This window comes from Epinephelus moara, chromosome 3 (genome assembly GCF_006386435.1).
Source record: "Epinephelus moara isolate mb chromosome 3, YSFRI_EMoa_1.0, whole genome shotgun sequence".
Classification (NCBI taxonomy): domain Eukaryota; kingdom Metazoa; phylum Chordata; class Actinopteri; order Perciformes; family Serranidae; genus Epinephelus; species Epinephelus moara.
The window spans coordinates 915,602-939,188 of NC_065508.1; the positions used below are offsets into that span (position 1 = coordinate 915,602).

Genomic DNA, 23,587 nt, shown 5'->3' on the forward strand with positions numbered 1-23,587 from the left:
ATGTGTGTTTAATGTGTATTTAATGTGTGTTTAATTTGTGTTTAATGTGTGTTTAATGTGTGTTTAATGTGTGTTTAATGTGTGTTTCATGTGTATTTAATGTGTATTTAATGTGTGTTTAATTTGTGTTTAATGTGTGTTTAATTTGTATTTAATGTGTGTTTAATGTGTATTTAATGTGCATTTAATGTGTGTTTAATTTGTGTTTAATGTGTGTTTAATGTGTATTTAATGTGTATTTAATGTGTATTTAATGTGTGTTTAATGTGTGTTTAATGTGTGTTTTGAATCAACTAAACTTTACAGCACTTCACAGAAACCTCTGTCGCCATCTAGTGTTTTGGAGGTGTAACTGCAGAGTGACACAGACACACCACCACACAAGTATAAATGCTCACAGTGTCGTAGGTGTCGTGTGTAGGTTCTGCTGCACAGTATAAATCCTGCCTAACATCAGTCGGGACTGCAGCCAGATGTTCCTCCCTCTAATAACGAGGTAAACTGGGGCTAAATGAGTAACGTGTCTGAGTCTCTGCTGTCTGCTCTGATGAGGATGTTTCACCTCCCCGAAAGCTCCTGAAGTATTAAGACTAAAATCAAAGGAGGAGATTCGGAGGGATGAGAGCTGCAGACCGGCTCGATGGGACTCTGTGGGAATGAGCAAAGCATGACTCAGCAGAAAAACACTTGTTGCTGCACTTGTTGATTAAAAACCACTGTGAGAGCCGTCCTGAGTTTCCAAACATCAGGCTGGAAACACATTTTGGGATCCGGCGGCACTGCTGGGCACTAAAACCAAATCTGAGAGAGCATCGTTAACGGATTTTAAAATCTCAGTACGAAACTAAAACCTGTTTAATATGCAGCACAACGGAGTTTTGATCTTGAAGACGCAGAGCGGGTCTTCAGCCGCCAATGAGGGCGCTGAGGTCATGACTCCTGAGGCAGGAGTTCATATTTTACAATCAAAAACTAAATGTGGCTTTTTTTATGCAGCCAGAAACCACATTCAGATGGAAGCATGGATCCATCCTGCCTTGTATCAACGCTTCAGGCTGCTGCTGGTGGTGTAATGGTGTGGGGGAGATTTTCTTAGTACCAACTGAGCATGGTTTAAACACCACAGCCTACCTGAGTATTGTTGCTGAGCGTGTCCATCCCTTTATGACCACAGTGTACCCATCTTCTGATGGCTACTTCCAGCAGGATAACGCACCATGTCACAAAGCTCACATCATCTCAAACATGACAATGAGTTCACTGTACTCCAATGGCCTCCACAGTCACCAGATCTCAGTCCAATAGAGCACCTTTGGGATGTGCTGGAACGGGAGATTCTCATCATGGATCAACTGTGTGATGTCATCATGTCAATATGGACCAACATCTCTGAGGAATGTTTCAGCACCTTGTTGAGTCTGTGACACCAAGAATTAAAGAGGGGGTCCAACCTGGTACCAGCAAGGTGTACCTAATAAAGTGGCCGCTGAGTGCATTCTGCCTATAAATGCAAAACAGTTGTAGAAATGTGTAGATTTATAATATAGTTAATNTGAGTCTGTGACACCAAGAATTAAAAAGAGGTCCAACCTGGTACCAGCAAGGTGTACCTAATAAAGTGGCCTTTGACTGCATTCTGCCTATAAATGCAAAACAGTTGTAGAAATGTGTAGATTTATAATATAGTTAATAAATCTTGCAGAAAATGTCAGTAAGCAGCAAACTGTGAAAAATCTGAATGATGAAAACATTTTCTTTTCCGTCTCCATCAGCTCAGCGTCTGCTCACACACTTACAGGACACCTTTAAATAGCTCCATCACATTAAGGCAGCTGCTCATGTCTTTATGTCTACACATTTTAATTCAGGTGTAATGAAGCCGGCTGGTAAATTCAGTGTTTCGGGGGCAGAATAAAAACAAGGTCAGCACATTGTTCTGTAAACCTGCTGTAGAGCGCTGAACGCTCCCCGGAGCCACAGTCCATTTAGTGCTGAGCTCCCTCTGGTCTGCGTCCATTTACTGCTGCTGTCTGCTCTTTTAAAGCCAGCCTCCATTTACTGCTATTTCCCCTAAATCCCAGCTCTGCTGAACGGAGTCAGGACGGTGGAAGAATGGAGCACTGACCCGTGATGGTGACTACAGTGGACGGCAGGCTCCGCCTTCACCAACAGACCAAAGATTCATGACGAGATGAAACTGTTTCAGAACGAAAAGTGTCAGCGGTGTGAACTGGCCGGTCTGAGCTCGCCTCAAGCCTGCTGATGATGTCACCTGACACTCAGCTGGTCAAATGGCCAGCGGCTGGTTTTAAAGCATGTCACCTGTTTCAACAGCCAATCAGCTTGTAGTGAAGTGACTGTCTCACACACGTGCACGAGGAGAACATTCAGAGTTTTACAAGCAGCGTCTATATTCCTAAAATCTGACCTTAGACATGACATAATAACATGGAGGCTCTGTCTGTTGAACCAAGAAGACAAACTCTTTGTTGCGTCCCGCTCTGTCAGCGGCAGCATGTTATGCTAACAAGCGTGACGCGCTACAAACCAAAGCTGAACTGACCTCAACTATTTCAAGATTTTCCCTCAAAGTGTTCTTGAGAGATCACGTTCAGGAGAATGAGACAGACAAGGTCACAGTGACCTTTATCCACCAAAACCTGCTCACTTCATCGTTGAGTCCAAGTTGACATTTGTGCCAAATCTGAAGACATCCCCTCGAGGACTTCTTGTGATACCGTGTTTACATGGATGGGACGGACGGTAATTTAGTCACGTGAAACACCGAGCCAACTGAGCAGCTGGAGCAGCTTGTACCAAAGAGAAATGTCGTGCCCGCCGTTTGGACACATTTTGGCTTTCGTGAAGACGACGCTGAACAGAAAGAAATCAAATGTCAACACTGCAGAAAAACTGTTTGAGTGACCAAAGGTGACGTCAGCGATCTGTTCCAGCACCTGGAGAACAATCCCATTACTGAATGTGAATGTGCACGACTCAAAAAAGATAGAGAGAGACCGACCAGCGCCTCCACAGAGCAGCTCGTAGTAACACAAGCATTTACAGAGGATAGATAATATTCAAAATATCTAAATATTAAATGAATAACTTTAACAGTTCATCTGTGTGTTTCCTTCAGTTATTTTAAATCACAAAGATCTGCACTCTTACATTAAAAAACAGTTTCAATAGTACGAGGGCAAAAAAACAAAAATAAATAATCGTTCATTAATCGTAATCGAGGTAAAATGTTTAATCACTCCTGATGCTGATTTGAGGTCACGTCGCCTCGCCCTGCGCTGAGGCGTAACACCTGGTATGCAGGGTCACATTCGTTACCTCCATCTCCATCTGCAAAATTGCATCGAACCTCAGAAACAGACGGTCAGAGAGAATTTCTTATCTTGTGTAGCCTGAGATATTTCACAATCTCTTTGATCCAGTCAGAATGTGTCGGTGGGAGAAAGTCTCTCCACCTGAACAGCAAACGGCCAGCGTGCTGCACACATGATTACTGAGATGCACACACTGTGGTGAAACAGAGCAATGAAACGGGACGGACGTATCGGCTCCTCTAGACATTTGAAAAGAGACACCTGTGTCTAGTTTAAGATGAGAAAATCCTTCATGAGGACACAAACAGTGTAGATCAATGCAGAAGGTAAAAAGCTAAATAAGAAGAAGAGATACAAGAGTCTGAACAGAAAGTGCACGACAACAGTTAAAGACATAATAACAAGCTACAGTGACGGCTGCTTTGAGTTTGTTTGGACCACTGGAGAAAGACTCTCAAACTAACTCATGAAGACACTGATGCACCGTCAGCCCACAGTTCAACTTTCATCCAGCAGATACGTCACAGTCTGAGTCAATAGCTTCTCTCTTTCAGCTCTGGTTTTGGTCTCCACCAACTGCTGAGGGAAAGATCTGCCTCTTTAGCAGCTACATGCTGCGCTGTGCTCGCAGCTCGTCTCTGAGTGTGTCTGAGTGCTGTTTGCTGCAGAGCAGGTGCTGAACGCTGAGGTTATCAGACTGAAACAGACAGGAAGTGACTACAATATGACATATTTGACAAATCACAGGCTCAGTCGAGCTGCAGAGTTGCTGTTAATTATCTTCGGGGTCGACACCGTGAGCAGCACTTTCTGAAAGTCATTTGATTCAGACTAATATAAAGAATAAACCCAGAAAGGTCACAGAGGAACATTTGGCTGAATGACTTCACCAAACTCTGGCAGCCCAGAGCCATCGCTTAAAATGCAGCCTTAGCTCACGGAGGGTCTGTGGCTCCATGATAAGACTAAAAAATACATTTTCATGTCCTTGACATTTAAAAAACATCACGTCAGATTGTAGGACTTCTTTGTGTCTGAACTTACAGGCGTAGGTCATGGCGAAGCTGCTCCCCGTGTCCACCATGTCGACCTGTGGCACCAGTTTGGGGACGTCCTGGTGCTGCGCCAGGGCGAAGCGAAACACCTCGTACTCATGGGAGCCGGTGGGGAAAAGGCCTCCTGTTTCACAGAGATAAACAGTGAGAATTATTTATTATGAAACACAGAGGGAGGAGACAGAGCTGTTTACAGCAGCTAACTCTTCACCTTCACTTTGGAAACAGAGATAATTCAGTCCAGTCACCAGAAGAAAATGTTGGCAGTGAGTGTGTCTGCAAACCACAAATACGTCACAGTCGGAGGTTTCTAAAGCTGAAAATCACTGTTTGAGACCAACAAACAACAGTTTGTGATCCAGCGAGTCACTACATGGGTGTTTGTTAGCGTCCCATCCCTGTTTATCCAGCAGCCTTAAAGGCACCACACATGGGTGTCTTTTAGCGACCAGTGGCTGTTTTTCCAGCAGATTTTTAGCCTCTTACAGTGGCTGTTCTTAACGACCCATCACCATTTTTCCAGCAGCTTTATAGGCACATAAGATTGGTGTTCTTTTTAAGAAAACTTTGGCTGTTTTCCAGCAACTTTATACACATCAGACGCGAGTGTTTTTACGCAACATGAGAAAGTTTTTCCAGCAGATTATTAGGCACCAGACACGGGAGTTTTTAGTGGCCTGTGGCTGTTTTTCTCACAGCTTTATAGGCATCAAATGAGAGTTGTTTTTTTTGGCAACCCATTGGTGTTTATCCAGCAGCTTTTTAGCCTCTAAATATGGGTGTTTTAAACAACCCTCACTGTTTTTGCAGCGGCTTTACAGGCACCAAACGTGGTTTGTAGCTATTTTCAAGCGGATTTTTACACATCAGACGTGAGTGTTTTTTTAGCGACCAGTGGCTGTTTTTCCAGCAGCTTTTGAGGCAACAACTTGCTGCTGTTATTCTGGTGGCTTGTCAGGCACTATACATAAGTTTAACAATCCGTTGCTATTTTATAGGCACCAAACGTGGGTGTTCTCTGGTGACCCATGGCTGTCTTTCCACCAGAGATAGTTTCATGAAAAGTGGACAGAAACTTCACTGCCTTTCCAGCTGAGACATAAAGAGCAGGTATTCGAAGCCAATCCATCTTCCTAACCAAAAACAGGTGGTGTTTGTGCCTAAACCTAGTCACGAATAAACCACAGCGCTGTTGAAAGTTAAAGAAACGTAAAGTTTTAATGTATCAACTACGTGATAATGTACACGTTAACAGAAATGTGTGATGCCAACATTATACATGTACATGTAATAAAGCTGAACTGAACTTATTTCAGGTCGCTGTGCTGGATAAGTGACGTGTGCAGCTAAACATACGACCTACAGGTCTAACTAACCCGCTGAAGCTCTCATTTTGCTGTTTTGGTTTGTTTTTAAGCGTGTTGCTGTGTTTCCTGCTGTGTCACCACCTCATGCATAAACACAAGACTCATTCATAAAACCACGGCTCCACAGGCTGGTGGCCGAAAACTCCACAACTTTTGCTCAAAGTTACATCTTCCAGGAGAAGAGACGGCGGCTGACATCACAAACTGAGTTCACCGCCACCACTAAAAATAATGCCGTCTGCGTTTTGCAGTAATTGCTGTTAAAAGCCTCTTTTCTCAGCTCTCATTCGCTCCACTTTTCGCTCCACTCACACTCTCAACATGATGGTTTTTAGGGTCATGGTGAAATGATCTGAACACTTAAACTCTGACTGATTGGCCCTCTTGTCTTCTCTGTGTGCTGAAGTAGGAGGAGGTGTTTTTATTACATGTGTTTACAGCTTCTAAATTTACATGTTGAAGTTTAGTTTTTGTTCAGACTCTGTCACAAAGACTGAAACAGCATTTTGTCCCTGAAATAAACTGAAACCTTCACCTCTGGTTATCTCTCATTTTCTCTGCTGGACCTGAAACAATTAGTCAATTAATTTATTAGATCCACAGACAACTCATCAGCATCTATTTTAATAACTTAATAATAGTTTGTCTTTATTCTCTGGTTTCAGTTTCTCAGCTGTGAGAATTTGCTGCTTGTACTTGTCTTACTAAGAAAGTATCTGTGGATCTTTTGCTGTTGGTCGGACAAGACAAAACATTTTTCACTGTTTTCTGATGTTTCATTCACCAAACAGCTGATCCTCAAAATAATCCAGAATATAACCTGTGATAAAAACAATAGTTCATTAGTGAAGCCTTTTAATCATTAGTGAGTAAACTTGAAGGAATAATTTATTATGATTTATTATTTACCTGCTTTTACCTCTGTACTTTCCCCTGTAAAAATATAATTAACAATTTATTATTATCATTATTAATTTACTTATTCATTATTATCATTAATATTATTATCATTATGCTTTTATTTCTTACTGTTATTTTTTATCTCTATACTTTTCTCTGTAAAAAAAAATAGTTAATAAAAAAGATTATAATAATTTATTTATTATTTATTTTTACCTCTGTACTCTGTAAAAAAAATCTTAAGAATATTTTCATTATTATTAGTATTATTATTAATATTAATATTTTATTTAACTATTTATTTATTTACTATTTTTACCTCTGTACTTTCCTCTGTAAGAAAAATAGTCATTGACAAAAAAACTTCTTGGCCTATTTCCCTCTGAAGTAGTGGAGTACAAGTACAAAGTAACTTAATGTAACTGCTGTTAGATTATTACACAGCTTCTTTTTTTAACTTGTTAATAAATAGTAAAAGTAGTGATTTTGTTTTTACTACAATCAACACAAACATGATCAGATCTGTCAGTAAAATCACACACGAGCTGCAGCTACATGTAAACACTGTGACACCTGAGGACAGGTGATGACGCGGCCTCTCTACTGACCGGAAGTGAGCGGGACACGGTGCTAAGAGCTAACATAGCTGCTAGCTAACACACACGAGCGTCTAAACTCGGTCAAACAGTGAAAACACGCTGTAATGTCACTTTATATTAAACACAACGTGCTGACAGACCTTGAGCCTCCATCAGCGGGGCGATGAACACACACAAAACACGAGTTTTGCTCCGTTTACAGGAAACACTTTCAAGCAGCTCACCTGCCACTGCTTCCGGCATGACGCCTTCAAAATAAGAGCTCGTCAATTAAAGGAATAAATATGAAAAACAACAAATTACTCGAGTACAACAGACTTCAGTTTAATATGATTAAATTTTAACTAAAGTAAAAGTACTAATACCACAGTTAAAGGCAAATGTGCCTGAAGTACTAAAAGTAAAAATACTTAATGTAAATAAAATAAAATAACATTAAATTTAAAAAGTGATGCTTAGACTGTTATGTTATTTTATATAAATAATTCTTTACTATGTTGGATTTAACTGAAACTAATAATTATTTCCATCATGGATTCATCTGCTGATTATTTTCTTCAAGAGAAAAAAATACTTGCATATAATAGACTATATTCAATATAATTACAGTTTAACCAAAGTAAAAGTACTGATACTTTCAAAAACTCTGTTACAAGTAAAAGTCCTGTAATGAGAGTCTGACTAAAGTAAAATCAGTACTGTGATCATAAACATGTGCTTAAAATATTCAAAGTAAAACTGAACACTGTGACTGTTACACTATGTTATATAAATAAGTCTTTACTATTTGTATGAAACTGAAACATATGATTATTTCTGTTATGGATTAATCTGCTGATTATTTTCTTCATTAAAAAAAGAGAAAAAATTACTCGGGTATAATCGAAGATGTTCAGTATGATCACAGTTTAACTTGAGTAAAAGTACTTAAACCACAGTTTAAAAAATACTCTGTTACAAGTAAAAGTCAGTCGCCTATAATCAGAAACGTGCTTGAGAGAGGACGAACACCAAACTACACTGTATCTCAGTTAAAGGAGTGAGTTTATGGAACAGATGTTGTGAAGAACTGAAAACATGGAGAACATCAAGAAGGCTTAAACAAAAGTTTAAAACTAATGTCTTGATCAAATCTGAAAATAAATTCGTACAAGAAGAGGAACCTAAAGTGTGTCCGTTGCTTTCTGAAAGTTGTTTTTCTTTTTTTTTGTTGCTATGTTGTCTTGTTTACCTGTTTTGGTTTGTTTTGTTGTTGATTATTAAACATGACGTGCTGTTAAACGGATCGGTGTTATAAGCTGTGGCTTTTTAAAGTTATGTTAAATGACTTTATTGTAATGTTTTGTACAAGGGTATTTAAGTGTCTGTCATTTTCTGTGAGAAGCTTTGACTTCATTAACGTGAATTTGTGGATGAATACATGATGTTCTTATTTCTATTTGCAGAACGAAATAAATTCTAAATAAACTCATGTTGCGGAGAAACCTTCATCTTCAGCCTGGAAACTAGAGCAGCCATAAAATCTACAATACTTCCCTCTGAAATGTGGTGGAGTTAGCATGGAGGGGAAATACTCAAGTAAAAGTACTTAGTTACATCCCAGCGCTGCTTGTTGAAACACTGATGAAGAGGAATATAACAAAGGTCACAGGAGCAGATGAAGCAGAGTCAGTTTCACCCACTGAAAGCTGCTCACAGTGTAACATTACAGGAATATTATTAGACTTGTATCTGATTTATTCATCCAGGCTGGAAGCGTTCCATCTGCTCCGACAGAAGGTCTCACTGACTTTAACAAACACACAGAGAACCAGCGTCAGTGGTTCTTAGCGCTGAGGTTGGCGGCCACTCGGTCAGTATGCAGGTCAGACGCTCACAGGCTGCAGGAAGCATTTAAATACAGGTTAGTTCAACTTGCTGCCACATCAGCACCAAACCTGAGCGGAAACTCGGGGCCACTGGTCCAATGAATCACATTATGGGTTCATTTTGGGAGAGTCACACGCTCTGCAGCCCACAGCTGATCCACACTGAACGTGACCAAAGCGGTCGAGGTTCAAATGGGAATGAAAGAGCAGCGGAGAGGATTCATCACGAGCACGAATGTCACAGTGAAAGAAGTTTGTGGAGAGAGACGCTCTCAGATTATTGATCCTGAAGACAGGAAACAGACCTGAGAGTTTACGAGATTATAAATGACTCAGGTTGAGCTGAATACTCAGATTAAATGAGTATCCGGCTCAGATAACGTGCTTCTTATGAATACGAGTGCCGTATGAGTAAAATGTGTCGGTGATGAAGAAGAATCTGTGCAGCTGTGTTTAATCTCTCACTCTTCATAAACAATCTGAGGTCTGATTCTGAGATTGTTCTGTGAATAGTTTTCTAATAAATGCAGCAACCTCTGATCAATTTCAGGCTTAAAATAACAATTTCAGATTAGGACACACCCACTTCCAACTTAAACCCCACCCATGTCTGAGCCTGTCCCAGCTGACACTGGGTGAGAGGCAGGGTTCACCTGGACAGGTCACCAGACTATCACAGCACTGACACATAGAGACAGACAACCATTCACACTCACATTCACACCTACGGACAATTTAGAGTCACCAGTTAACCCTTTACTGTTAGTAAACAGAGTGATGTTTGTTGGTGGGCGGGGCTTAGCTGGAGGCAAAACAGTTCTCCACAGACATTAGCTAGCGCTAGCTAACAAGTTGTGTTGTCTTGTTTTAGACAATGGAGGAAGATGATGTGAGTGGTGCGTTCAGAAACACTCATTGTGAGTGTGGGAGCGCACTCTGACACAAACTGGAGCGTTGATAAATTGGGAGCGCTGTCTGAATGTAGCGTTGGGTTATCCAGAGCAGCGCACTCTCAGAGTGGCAGAGCGCACTCTGGACACTCTGTCTGTGGAGACGGAGCAGCAGAGCGCCGAGCGGAGTGAATGTGTGATTAACTTAACCGTTGGTTCATTCATGTAGAAATATAACGCTCCGTTTCTTCCACCAACAGGGCTCTCATTTTAGTGTAGAGCGTCAGACTGAATTTACCAACGCACCATGTCAGGTCACTCACTCTCCGGGACCGCCAGTGTTACTTGAATAAGTAAACACTGACCAACGGGACCAGACTGGCCGACCCGTATGCTCTCACTCAGTGGATGGATGATGTCACAGGAAGCCAATCTTACAAAGGAGGACCACACTTGTTTGTTTTGCTATGGAAGCTAACGTTAGCTAATGTGCTAAAAAGTTAGCGTTCCAGAGAAATCCAATATTCCTCTTAATCCCTCCCCAGTTTCTGATGAGGTGGACATGATAACCCTTAATACACATAACCTTATTCATCCCTACAACAGGAAATACTTTTTCCCTAACCTGATATGAAGTGTGCGCTGCACATGTGAGCATTTTTGATGATGGCCTCCGTCCAGTCCTTTGGTCTTATCACATTTAACCATAGTTGTCTTTGTTTTTGTTGACGGGCAGTGGCGGCTGGTTTTGAGCCATGACTCCTTCTATTCTGGCTCCCAATAACACAACAAGACAAACACATGTTAACACTCCTATGGAGCCTACAGCCCTGTGGGGGAGAGGCAGAGACAGTGCAGGTAGAGCGGTTTGGCCTGTGAGGTGGGGGGGCCCTGAGAGACCATGATTGCCACCTTGGAAATCTGCCGGTGTTCAAAGAACTTATTAATTTTATTATTAAATTAAAAACGGTGCAATTTGTCATATCTGTCCTGAAGAAGGAAAACCATCTCTGTCATGTTAATATTTTCTTTTCTTAGAACCAATATAAGACACATCAAACAGCTGCTGCATTAATAATCTATCAATACATTAGATAATATGACCTACTGTATATATAACCTTTTAACTGGTGATTCAGTGTCAGGTTTTACTGACAGACAGTCAGAAAGCTCTCAGCAGAAAACAGATGTCAACAGACGTGTCCACGGTCGAGGACTGGATTTATTTTATATACTTTATTGTTGGGTTGTTGTGATGAAAAACTTACATTTATTTTGAGGATGGTAAAGAGAGAAGTTTAAAAACTGTTGGACAGCTGGGACTGATCATGTGTCCTCAGTGACATCTGACTTTAACACACCTCCCCCCAAACATTATGTTGAGCTACTTCAGTGTTTCCTGTTCATGGTTTAGTTGTGATTGTACAAGTCGTTCTCTTCAGGAGCTCCTGAACGCAGCTCGACAGGATCAGGACGGCTCTGCCTTCAGCTCCTCTTCTTCAGACCACGACAACATTCAGTGTCTTAATGGTGTTTGCACTCTGGGCCCTGAGTTGAGCTGCCACAACAGAACATGTGTCGAGGTACAAGAAATAATTAATTTGATATGTTGTACCTGTTGTTACTGCTTTGTTTTTATTTTTTACTATTTACACATTAATCTATTCTAAGCTTATTTCTTCCTGCCTTATATATATATATATATATATACACATATATATACACACATATATATACATATATATATATATATATATATATATGTATATTCACCAACAATCACCAATAACACTTTATTACTTTATCTTCAAAGAAGAAAGGAAAAAAACAAACAAAAACAGTAAAATAAAATTAAATGAAATTAAATTAAAAAAAAAGGATCATTACTGTATATAAATGTGTATAAAATATGATTTACAGAGAAGTCCCTCTGTGAAGGAACTGGTATCTACTGCAGTATGGAGAGTACTCTGCTCTTTTATTTAAAGTAACAGTAGTGAAACAAAGAGTAGAAATACTTCATCACAAGTAAAAGACAGACATTGAAATCTGACCTCAGTAAAAGTACATATATATATTTATCATGATGATTCACTCATTATGTCTCATTTCATATATGATATAATTAGATTATAATCACTGAGGCACGAGTGTGTTCATTACTTTAACGTTGCAGCTCGTGAATTTTCCCCAGTGTTCAATAATATTTTAATTATACATCATATTTATATTTTCATTCTGAATCTGAGTCTGAGTACTATAATGCACAGTATCTGAGTAAATGTACTTAGTTACTTCAAACCTCTGAGCCTACAGCCTACGTCTATGTGTCGCTGAGGCCGAACAGTGAAACATGTTCTGGATAAATGTCACAGTGACGTCAGTCGGCAGAGCTGCAGGATGATAGCAGAGAAATGATTTATAAAAAGGAGTCCAGGCTTCACGCTACACGTCCCCACAGCCTCACGTCCCAACAGCCTCACGTCCCCACAGTCTCACGTCCCCACAGCCTCACGTCCCCACAGCCTCACATCCCCACAGCCTCACGTCCTCACAGCCTCACGTCCTCACAGCCTCAGGTCCCCACAGCCTCAGGTCCCCACAGCCTCACGTCCCCACAGCCTCCCGGCCCCCCTTCAGCCTCACATCCTCACAGCCTCACATCCCCACAGCCTCCCGGCCCCCCTTCAGCCTCATGTCCTCACAGCCTCATGTCCTCACAGCCTCACAGCCTCACAGTCACCAGCACAGGAAGCTTTCAACACAGTCAAGTGAGATTATTACGGAGATTTATGACCACACGCGCCACAGAGTTCCTTCATATCACAGGAAAACTGTAAATAACAAACACATCCGCTCAGCTGGTGGAGACACTGCAGAGATTATTGACTGATCAGAAGAAAATGAACCTGCAGCTCTGCTGATTATTGATAAATCAATACGGCAACATTTCAAATATGATTTGTTGTTTTCTTTGTCACATGACTCCAGTTTGAGCCTCTTTACATCGGCTCCCAGTTTGTGTTGGAACAGATTTTAGGATCTCTCTGATCACTCTTAAGGCTCCTCATGGTCTCTCTATGTGCGTCCTCTTTGTACCGTCCACACCAGGACGTACTTTGAGGTCCTCAGGCAGCAGAGGTCGTCTGTCTGTTCCAGAGGCTGAAAACTAAAGGGGATAGAGTGTTTGCTGTCGGGGCCCCGGGGCCCTCAGGTCAGACGAGTCAGTGATGTCTTTAAGTCCCTTCTTAGAACAGACAGTTATCTGAGAGTGTTTCCTGATTTGACCTCAGTTTGAAGTTAAACTCTTTTGTTTAAATGAAGAGTTTTTATCAGTTCCTCTAAAAGTTGTTTTCATGTCGGGTCTATTTTAATCATTGACATGTAAAGCACTTTGTAACTCTGTTTAAAAAGTGTTTTATAAATAATAATAATAATAATATATTATTGTTATTATTATTATTTATGACAGTCGTTATCTTCAGGACTGTCAGTGGGACGAAACGAGCACATTAAAGATGTCAACTTGAGCTCTGAGAAACTGAACGCCATTTTTGTAACTGTTTTACCAATCGATTAATCAAGAAAATGAGTGACAGATTAATCAATAATGAAAATGACGTTATGTAAAATAAGTCATTATATTCACGACAGATAACAGGAGAACAAACACTGAAGCTAACAAGAGGATTTTAACAGTACGGTGGGCAATATGGCCCTAAAATGATATCAGGGTATATATTTTTTTCCGCTAACGATATTTTTGACGATCTGACAAATTAATAAGTTGGTTTTTTTTAATTACTAATCACGTATAAGTCTCTCAAAGAGTCTGTTTCAGTGAAACATTCAGGACGCCACAGTTTGTTCTTCACTACTGCAGCTGCTCCTCTTTCTGTAAACACCTTTAGCCAGGCTTGTTGTTGCCATGGGTAACACTATGACGTCAATATGTCAACAAGTCGCGAAAATCACCACGTTAATTTTTCATATCATATTAAAAGTTATTCTGCATTATGGTGACGGGTCTATCTAACAGTGACTGATGGAGTTGGTTTTATTAATCTGCACCAATAATATCTATAATATCAGTATATGACTCTGTGCATGCTGCTGATCTCTGTATCACCTCAGGTGGAAAACAACTGCAGTTTTATGGCACCTGAACTTCTGCGTCATTTTAATATTGTGTTTATTATTGTATATATATTTTACAGGATGTTGCAGGAAGTCAGAGACACAAACACTAAATCATCAGATATATAATATAATACACTAACAGACTGTAAGTCACAGAGGGAGTCCCGGCCACAGGCATTATTACAGGAGCGGTGAGTGGGCACACACACACACACACACACACACACACACACACACACACACACACACACACAGATATGATTTATGATATCAAACAAAACAGATATATTAATATTACAGGATTATTATGAGAGGCAGCGGCGGGAATGTTGTCACCTAGTGACGGTGGTGTTGGAGCATCAGGCTGCCAAAAATCATTATAAGTCAAAATATGATCTGAAAAATGAACAGCTGATGAACAGCTGATGAACAGCTGATGTGTTGGGGAAAGTGTTTATCACCGGAGTTGGAGAGCTGCACGCGGTGCGTCATTAAATGGATGCACGAGCTCGTGAATGAACGAACAAGCGGCTGGTTAGAGAGGTAAGAGCACAGCCTGCAGTGTGACACACACACACACACACACACACACACGCACACACACACACACGCACACACACACAAGGTAATGAGGTCCAGTCGGGTCGGTCCCGGGTGCAGGCGCCCCGCCGCTCACTCACCTATGTTGATGTTACTTGGGAAACTTGTGCCGCTGCAGAGCCCGAGCAGCAGCAGCAGCGGCGGCAGCAGCGGGAGCAGCACCGAGGGGACCGAGAAGCTCTGCGGCCGCATGGTTCCTCCGGGATACGCGGAACAACCGGCGTAATCCCATTCACAGCGGGGCCGGCACAGATCCACCGCAGCCCGGGCACAGACTCACACATCCACCGGCAGTCCGCTCCGGTCCTCTGTGTCCGTGTCTCTGTGAGCCTCCCTCTCACCAAACATCCAGAGCTGAGCGCTGAGCTCTGCTGCCGCGTCGACTCTGACTGTCAGAGTGTGTGTTCACTGCTCCTCTACACAACTACACCCTCCCTCACCCTCCTCATCCTCCCTCTTCCTCTCACACACACTCCCTCTCTTTTTACTTCCAGAAAGCTGTGGTAACACAGATCATCACGCACTCATACACTCACCTTCCACTGATCAGGTAGACCTACACCTGTTCAACTGCTTATCAATGTAAACAGCTAATCAGCCAATCAGGTGTCAGCAGCTCATTAACATTCAGTCATGTAGACATGGTGAAGACGAGCTGCTGAAGTTCAAACGGAGCATCAGAATGATGAAGAAAGGTGATTGAAGTGACTTTGAACGTGGCATGGTTGTTGGTGCCAGACGGGCTGGTCTGAGTATTTACTGGGATTTTCAGCACAACCATCTCTAGGGTTTACAGAGGATGGTCCCAAAAAGAGAAAATATCCAGTGAGCCAAAATGCCTTGTTGATGCCAGAGGTCAGAGGAGAATGGCCAGACTGGTTCAAGATGATAGAAAGGCAACAGGAAGTCAAATAAGCACTGGTTCCAACCAAGGTGTGCAGAAGACCATCTCTGAAGCAACAACACCTTGTCCAACCTTAAAGCAGATGGACAAGACGAGACACAATACGATAAGATATGATACGAAATGATACAATAAGATACGACGAGGCGATATGAGGTGAGATGGGACGAGACAGGACGCGACACGGTGCGGCACCATAGTTCTTTATTCATCAGGGGAAATTTGCATTTTGCAGCACCAAGTGTCACAGAGCGCTAACAAGCGTAAAAACCACAAACTAATATAATAAGTACGCGTCAGTAAAAAATGCAAATCAGTTTAATAAATAAATAAATCTCAGTAAGAAAACAGTAAAAACCCAGAGCAGCTAAAATAAGAGAGCAGTAAAGACACGGACTGACCCTGATGTCCTCGTCTCCTCACTGCAGCAACAGCTCGTTAAAACACGACCACGTTTGGAGGCTAAGAAGCTGCTGAAAACACATCGATGATGACTCACTAAAAAAAAAAAAAAACTGTTTTTGTTATTTGTTGGTGTTGATCAGTCGTCTGCAGCTTGGCAGGCTTCTCACTGTCTGCTGACCCGTTGGAGGGGCCCGACCCCCATGTTGGGAACCACTAGACTAAACCAGCTGACTATATGTAAAGTAGTTTAAGTGGCTCCACATGGAGCAGCTCCAACACTGATGCTCCAGTGTTAACTATCTAATGACGTCACAGAGGATCAGATATCAGACACACAGCGTGTGTGAAGCCAAAATTACTTCTGTACTTGTACTACATTACATGAAATGTCTTCTCTGAGGATGTTTCTTCATCAAACTAACATCTTGAGTCTTGGCCTCTCTGAGGATTCACGTTGGTTTGAGTTTCTTGTAGTTCTGGGAAATATTAGCGACCTGCCTCCTGTGTATCCAGTAAAATTCTGCTGTGTATCAAAACAAAAATCTTATATATTTGTACAAAATAAACGTGATCCTTCTCACTGGGATATTTCTAATAAAAAACAGATTTGAACACAGTAATCTGTTTTTATCTAGAAAAGACTTTAATGCCCGACAACAGCACAGATTTTAATCCACAGTGAGAGCTGAGTACACACGGTGGTATCACTGTGATATCATAGTCACTGATATGACTGGTGAAATCTATACGTGTCATATTTAGATTCTGAATATAAAAAACTTTCTTCAGCTCAGCGGCTGTGACGCAGTGAACTCACTGAGATCATGTTAAATGATGAGGTGATTAAAGTCACTTTAAAGTTGAGTCAAAGTTTCTGCATTAATTAAAGTGTACACAGACTCCTTCAAGTTATTGATTTACATGTTCTTACACAGGGATGGATTACTGAACAGGCCGACTGAGCACAGACCTCGGGGATCAAAGTGTCAGCTGCCCCGCTGGCCTTCACCTGCAAGATGTCACTCAACCAAACACCGTACTGACGAGGAGACTCAAAACGACCACAAAGAGACACAACGTGACTACAAAGGAAAAATCACCACAGAGACACAAAATCCCAAAAGATGCAAAACCACTACAAAGTCTGTGTGTCCTGCTCCTGTGTAGAGGAGGTGGGAAACCTGCACATCTTCTTACCTTTGATAACAGGTGTGTGTGATAATAGATCATCTGCTCTTAAAAACAGATGAAGCACATTGACTTAATTCTTTCAGGTTCCTCAGTTAACTTTGGTTTTAACAACAGATTCAGCAGAAGAAGCTCCAAATGTCTGAGTGACTGAAATATTCAAATTGAATCTGAAATATACTGACAACAAAGACACTAGATTACAAGATGTCATGTAAGGTAAGATGTAAGGTAAGGTACGGTACGGTAAGGTCAGGTAAGGTAAGGTACGGTACGGTGAGGTAGGATTAGGTAAGGTATGGTAAGGTAAGGTACGGTACGGTGAGGTAGGGTAAGGTAAGGTAAGGTAAGGTATGGTACGGTACGGTACGGTGAGGTAGGGTAAGGTAAGGTAAGGTAAGGTACGGTATGGTGAGGTAGGGTAAGGTAAGGTAAGGTATGGTACGGTGAGGTAGGGTAAGGTAAGGTAAGGTAAGGTAAGGTACGGTACGGTGAGGTAGGGTAAGGTAAGGTAAGGTAAGGTATGGTACGGTACGGTACGGTGAGGTAGGGTAGGGTAAGGTAAGGTATGGTAAGGTATGGTACGGTATGGTAAGGTAGGGTATGGTAAGGTAGGGTATGGTAAGGTAGGGTAGGGTAAGGTAAGGTATGGTAAGGTATGGTACGGTATGGCGAGGTAGGATAAGGTAAGGTACGGTAANGGTATGGTAAGGTATTGTAAGGTAAGGTATGGTATGGTATGGTAAGGTATGGTAAGGTATTGTAAGGTAAGGTAAGGTATGGTATGGTAAGGTATGGTAAGGTATTGTAAGGTAAGGTAAGGTATGGTATGGTAAGGTATTGTAAGGTATTGTAAGGTAAGGTAAGGTATGGTACGGTAAGGTATTAAAAGGTATTGTAAGGTAAGGTAAGGTATGGTATGGTATGGTATGGTATGGTATTGTAAGGTAAGGTAAGGTATGGTATGGTACAGTGCAGTCATCAGTTCTGCAGGTATTTGATCATAAACCAAAGTACTGGACACATTAAAATGTTGACCTGATGATGGCGCTAGATGCAAAGTGCCACTATCACTATCATCCTGAAGAGGAGCAGAAATGTTTGAACCATATTTCACCACAAAGGTAAAAAAAAAAATCTCCTGTATTTTATGTTATAGTAATTTTAACTCATTATATTGTTATATTATTGGATGGATAAATGTCTCCATGGACACCACCCTCTACCAGTCCTTGTAAAAGCGCACCAAAGTCCTCGGAGTCTGAGGTGATTTCTTTATCAGCATCAGAGGAAACAGTCACAGCGTCAACTTGTTGGTCTCTGCAGCGTCTAATCACAAACATGGCTGCCCTCCTACACAGTTTGCCCACACAAGGAATAATGGGGACGCTGGTAATCCCCTTCTATTCACTCTCTATCCAGCCAATTTACTGAGACAAAACAAAGAGGGAGAGGAACATGATCAGCCTCTTTCATCCACATCCCTGCCTAATTTATTTATCTGCACTCGACAAACAGGCTAACGGCAGCGTAGGTGGATCCACTGAAAACACGACAGATGATCAACTCCTGGTGACATGTGGTGAAGACGCCTTGTTGTCACTGCTCTCATTTATCTGCTCCATCCAGCAGCTGGAGTCTGATGTCTAAATCAAGCAGTTCTCAGTTACCCCAATGAAGATCAGATAGTTTCTGTGTTACTGGCTGAAGAGATCCACCGCCACCGTCTCTTTGGAAACTATAACTACCAATAAAACAAACAAATAAACCTCACAGTGATGTCTACAAAAGATAAGTTGTTCTTAAGATTTTCAAATATCTTTTTTACAGTTTGCACATCACAAACCTAAAATCATGAACATGTTTTTGTAGTGATGCGGCACCAGGAGTCTCTGAAGCATTAGCAAACAAAAGCATCTTCAGTGGCCATGATAGAGCCAGGCAGCAGTAACATCTGTATCATAGGAGCAGCAATAATGGGCAAAACATGCAAACACAGGGAGGCCTCATGCAGCCAGGTGGGCAAACAGCAACAGAAAAATGGCTACAAACATGAAACTGACATATTTTTTCAGTCGTCATGAAAAACTTGGCTGGCCACTCCGAAAGTTGAATTTACACCTGTACGTCAGCTCTATGCAGACCCTACGTACGTAGCCTACGTGCTTGTGAGCATTTATACTTGTGCGGTGGTGTGTCTGTGTCACTCTGCAGTTACACCTCCAAAACACTAGTCGGCGACAAAGGTTTCTGTGAAGTGCTGTAAAGTTTAGTTGATTCAAAACACACATTAAACACACATTAAGCCCTGTTTGGATTAGTTGAACATGGAGACGTGGGGTGAAGTAATTATTACCAGGGATTTTAGTCCCATGCGAACGCACCATGTCTGTAATCATTACAGATGTCAGTAAAAATTATGGCGACTTTTACCTTCTGTAAAACGGTCCAGAGAAAATACCTCAGGTAATACTGATCACGTGCGAACGCGATCCTCTGTAAAAATGTGTAAATATTTCATCACGTCCTGTTTAGCAGCAGCAGTACAGTGATGTTAGCAGCAGTTAGCAGCAGTAATACAGTGATGTTAGCAACAGTTAGCAGCAGTAATACAGTGATGTTAGCAGCAGTTAGCAGCAGCAGTACAGTGATGTTAGCAGCAGTTAGCAGCAGCAGTACAGTGATGTTAGCAGCAGTTAGCAGCAGCAGTACAGTGATGTTAGCAGCAGTTAGCAGCAGCAGTACAGTGATGTTAGCAGCAGTTAGCAGCAGCAGTACAGTGATGTTAGCAGCAGTTAGCAGCAGCAGTACAGTGATGTTAGCAGCAGTTAGCAGCAGCAGTACAGTGATGTTAGCAGCAGTTAGCAGCAGCAGTACAGTGATGTTAGCAGCAGTTAGCAGCAGCAGTACAGTGATGTTAGCAGCAGTTAGCAGCAGCAGTACAGTGATGTTAGCAGCAGTTAGCAGCAGCAGTACAGTGATGTTAGCAGCAGTTAGCAGCAGCAGTACAGTGATGTTAGCAGCAGTTAGCAGCAGCAGTACAGTGATGTTAGCAGCAGTTAGCAGCAGCAGTACAGTGATGTTAGCAGCAGTTAGCAGCAGCAGTACAGTGATGTTAGCAGCAGTTAGCAGCAGCAGTACAGTGATGTTAGCAGCAGTTAGCAGCAGCAGTACAGTGATGTTAGCAGCAGTTAGCAGCAGCAGTACAGTGATGTTAGCAGCAGTTAGCAGCAGCAGTACAGTGATGTTAGCAGCAGTTAGCAGCAGCAGTACAGTGATGTTAGCAGCAGTTAGCAGCAGCAGTAGTGATGTTAGCAGCAGTTAGCAGCAGCAGTACAGTGATGTTAGCAGCAGTTAGCAGCAGCAGTAGTGATGTTAGCAGCAGTTAGCAGCAGTACAGTGATGTTAGCAGCAGTTAGCAGCAGCAGTACAGTGATGTTAGCAACAGCAGCAGTACAGTGATGTTAGCAGCAGTAAAAGCAGTCACTGGTGAGTTGACGTGTCCACTCTTGTTGCCTCCTCGGCTCATTTAGACTCTAATTAGCTGTGTGTGTAATTAGCTGAAGCAGCACACACAGTCAGACGTCTGGTTTATCAGCGGCGGCACATGAGCTACATCAAACAGTCTAATCTGATGGCTGCCCGCCTGCTGACGGGTGGAGGTGATTAGTTGACGGCTGCTCAGTGATAAGATCTGGAGGAGATTTGGCTGCGATGGGACTCGTCCTCTGGGGACGAACAAGAGCAGATTTGTAAGCATCTGAAGATTGAAAAGAATTGTGGTGGAAACCAAACTTGATAACATACAATAGCAGATGACAGCTGGAGGTCAGAACACTGAACTCAGAAGTGTTTCATCACAGTTTTCTTGTTGTTATCATAAAACCTCTTTGTTATCTTTGTATTTAACGGCTTTAATCCACGTCTTATCTGCTATTCATTTATTTCCTTTTGTTTTGGACTGACAGCCTGAATGCTAATTGAGTGCTAACAACCACTTGTAAACTTCTGCTTATCATATTCTGTGGTGAGTTTTAGGCAGGTCCATGCCGCCCATAGGGCAGGTTAGACAAATGCTATAGGCGCCAGCATGCCAGAGGGCGCCAGGGAGTGAGGTGTCTTTTTTTTTTTTCCCCCCATTCTATTCGAAAAATTAGACAAGAATACACTACAAAACAACAACAGTACATATAGCCATACATCTTTAAATAATAATGAAATAATATTTCTAATTTAAATTTCTGCCTGCCTGGCATCCTTCTGCCTCTCTGGCAGGCAGCATCAATTTCGCCACGGTCCCTAACCGCACCCCCCTCCCCCCGCTACCTACCTTCTGTAATGTGATGGTGCTGAGTGACAAACTGACAGTTGGGTGCCATCGTCATGAAGAGGCGAAAGCCCTCTGGGGCGCAGTACAAAAACAAAGAAAAGAAGAGGAGGAGAAACGTGAATGAGACCGAGGTAATGATGTGATGAAACACTTCATTTAAAATGGTAGAAACACAACGTAAGTTACAGTTACTGAAGCACTTGCAAGCTAACGTCAGCTCATTAGCCGCTAATGATTAATGTTAGCGGTTAGGCTACTACTAACGTTACGTAACGTCAATGTTACTGCGACTTCATTAGCCACTTGTTTTAGGAATACTTTCAGCATTCAGCTAGAGTTAATGTCAGTTAATGTTGCTCCCATCTTAGAGAAAGTTGGAAAGAAAGACTCAAAGTGTTTGATGGAATGAATAAGCAACATAATTTAATATATTGGCCTATCTTTTCTTTTAATGTTTAGTGTGCTGCTGCACAAACCACTCACTGTTTACCAACCAGGCATATATTCATATACTGTATATTTATGTTTTCCAATTTTCAGATTTGTGCAATTTGTGATGTTACAGTTGCATTTTTTATATTTTGGCTGTTTGCTGTGTTTAAAATGTCATTAGATCAAGGCAGGCTGTAATGTTAGGTGCTATTATGGTTATTCCATGATGGTTTCACAATCAACAGCTATTTGATTAATATATTGTAAAAGCCCAGTTTGTCAAATATATGTATCTCCTCTTTTTAGATGCACTTCTGAAGTATTTGTCCCCCACCTCTGCAAATCCTGGGCCTACTAATGTGACTGCAGCCACCTCATCCACCTCAGCACCAAGTGATGCAGCCTCAAGTGCATCTCCCTCCCACACACAAACTGCCAGTGGAGAAATAAGATTATTTAGAGAATGTAGACTGTTAGAGATTAACAAGTTTTTATTTATTTATTGTGAACTGTAAGTTAATATAACTTAAGTAATATTCATGTTTGTTGCNGCTAGCAGAATTCACCAGAGCAGTACAGAGACGCTGTCACAGAAACACCGGAAATGACACAACTCGCTTACCGCAATACGTCAGCACGTCAGTCCAGATCCTTAAGTACTTAAGATATAACTTAAGTAATATTCATGTTTGTTGCAATGCAACATTTGTTTAATAATTAATAAAATCCAGACATTTTTTCAGGAAGTTTTTGAAATGTTTCTTAAGTAGTTTTTGAAAACTGAGGTTTGAACCGAACCGTGAGTCAGGGGGGGCGCCAGCAAATATTTTGCCTAGGGTGCCAAATTGGTCAGGCACGGCCCTGGTTTTAGGTCATGACGCAAATAAAACTAAAAAACATGCCAAACAAAGAATAACACCACATCAGCATTTTAACATTTACATCATCATCACATTAACACATTATTCCAATGCAATACAATGTGTCTCAAATCACATACTTCCCTTAATACACTTCTATGTGCACTATGTACTTATTGACGTAGTGCGCAAATTTCGACAGGGTAGTGTTGTCTCAAGCCAAACACGGCCGTTGTGCACTCACCGGAAATGACGACCACAAATTTCGACCTCTTCTTCTTTTAATGCCTAATGTGCAGCTGTTAGCTAGTTAGCAAACTAGCGTTAGCATTTAAGGTACCAAATCATTACAGACTGCTAAATGAACCCAACAAACAGTGCTGGCTTATACCCCACAACAGTATAGTGGTGCTTAGTGCAAAAAACACATGTATTTGTACAATGCAGCAACGTTCACAGTCGCACAGTCCTCGGCCGCCATTTCCTGTTTGAAAAGTGGTCCCTCCCTTCCGCTATGTAGCCAAGATGGCGACCATTGAGGACGAGAAGTGTCCATAGTTCCACACTCAACCCAGATAGCACACATACATCTGGCCGACGTCGGCCTAAGGACGACACATCGGCCCTTAATTTATAACGTCTGACAAGCGTCGGCCGCATGGGCGGATATCTTTAAATTTAATACTCTTTTGTCCCAGCTCATCAAACGTCTCT

The 23,587-nt window shown here is 41.7% G+C and overlaps 1 protein-coding gene across 1 annotated transcript in view; it reads right to left on the bottom strand.

Moving 5' to 3' along the window:
• The window catches only part of LOC126385651 (glutamate receptor 1-like), a 92,764-nt gene extending 77,617 nt beyond the window's left edge, over positions 1-15,147 (bottom strand). Inside the window, exons 1-2 of the mRNA XM_050037495.1 lie at positions 14,835-15,147; positions 4,380-4,514 (exon numbers count right to left, since the gene is read on the bottom strand). Coding sequence (XP_049893452.1) covers positions 4,380-4,514; positions 14,835-14,946 — 247 coding nt within the window. The 5' untranslated portion in view covers positions 14,947-15,147. The remainder of the gene's footprint in view (positions 1-4,379; positions 4,515-14,834) is intronic.
• Positions 15,148-23,587: the final 8,440 nt, after the last annotated feature.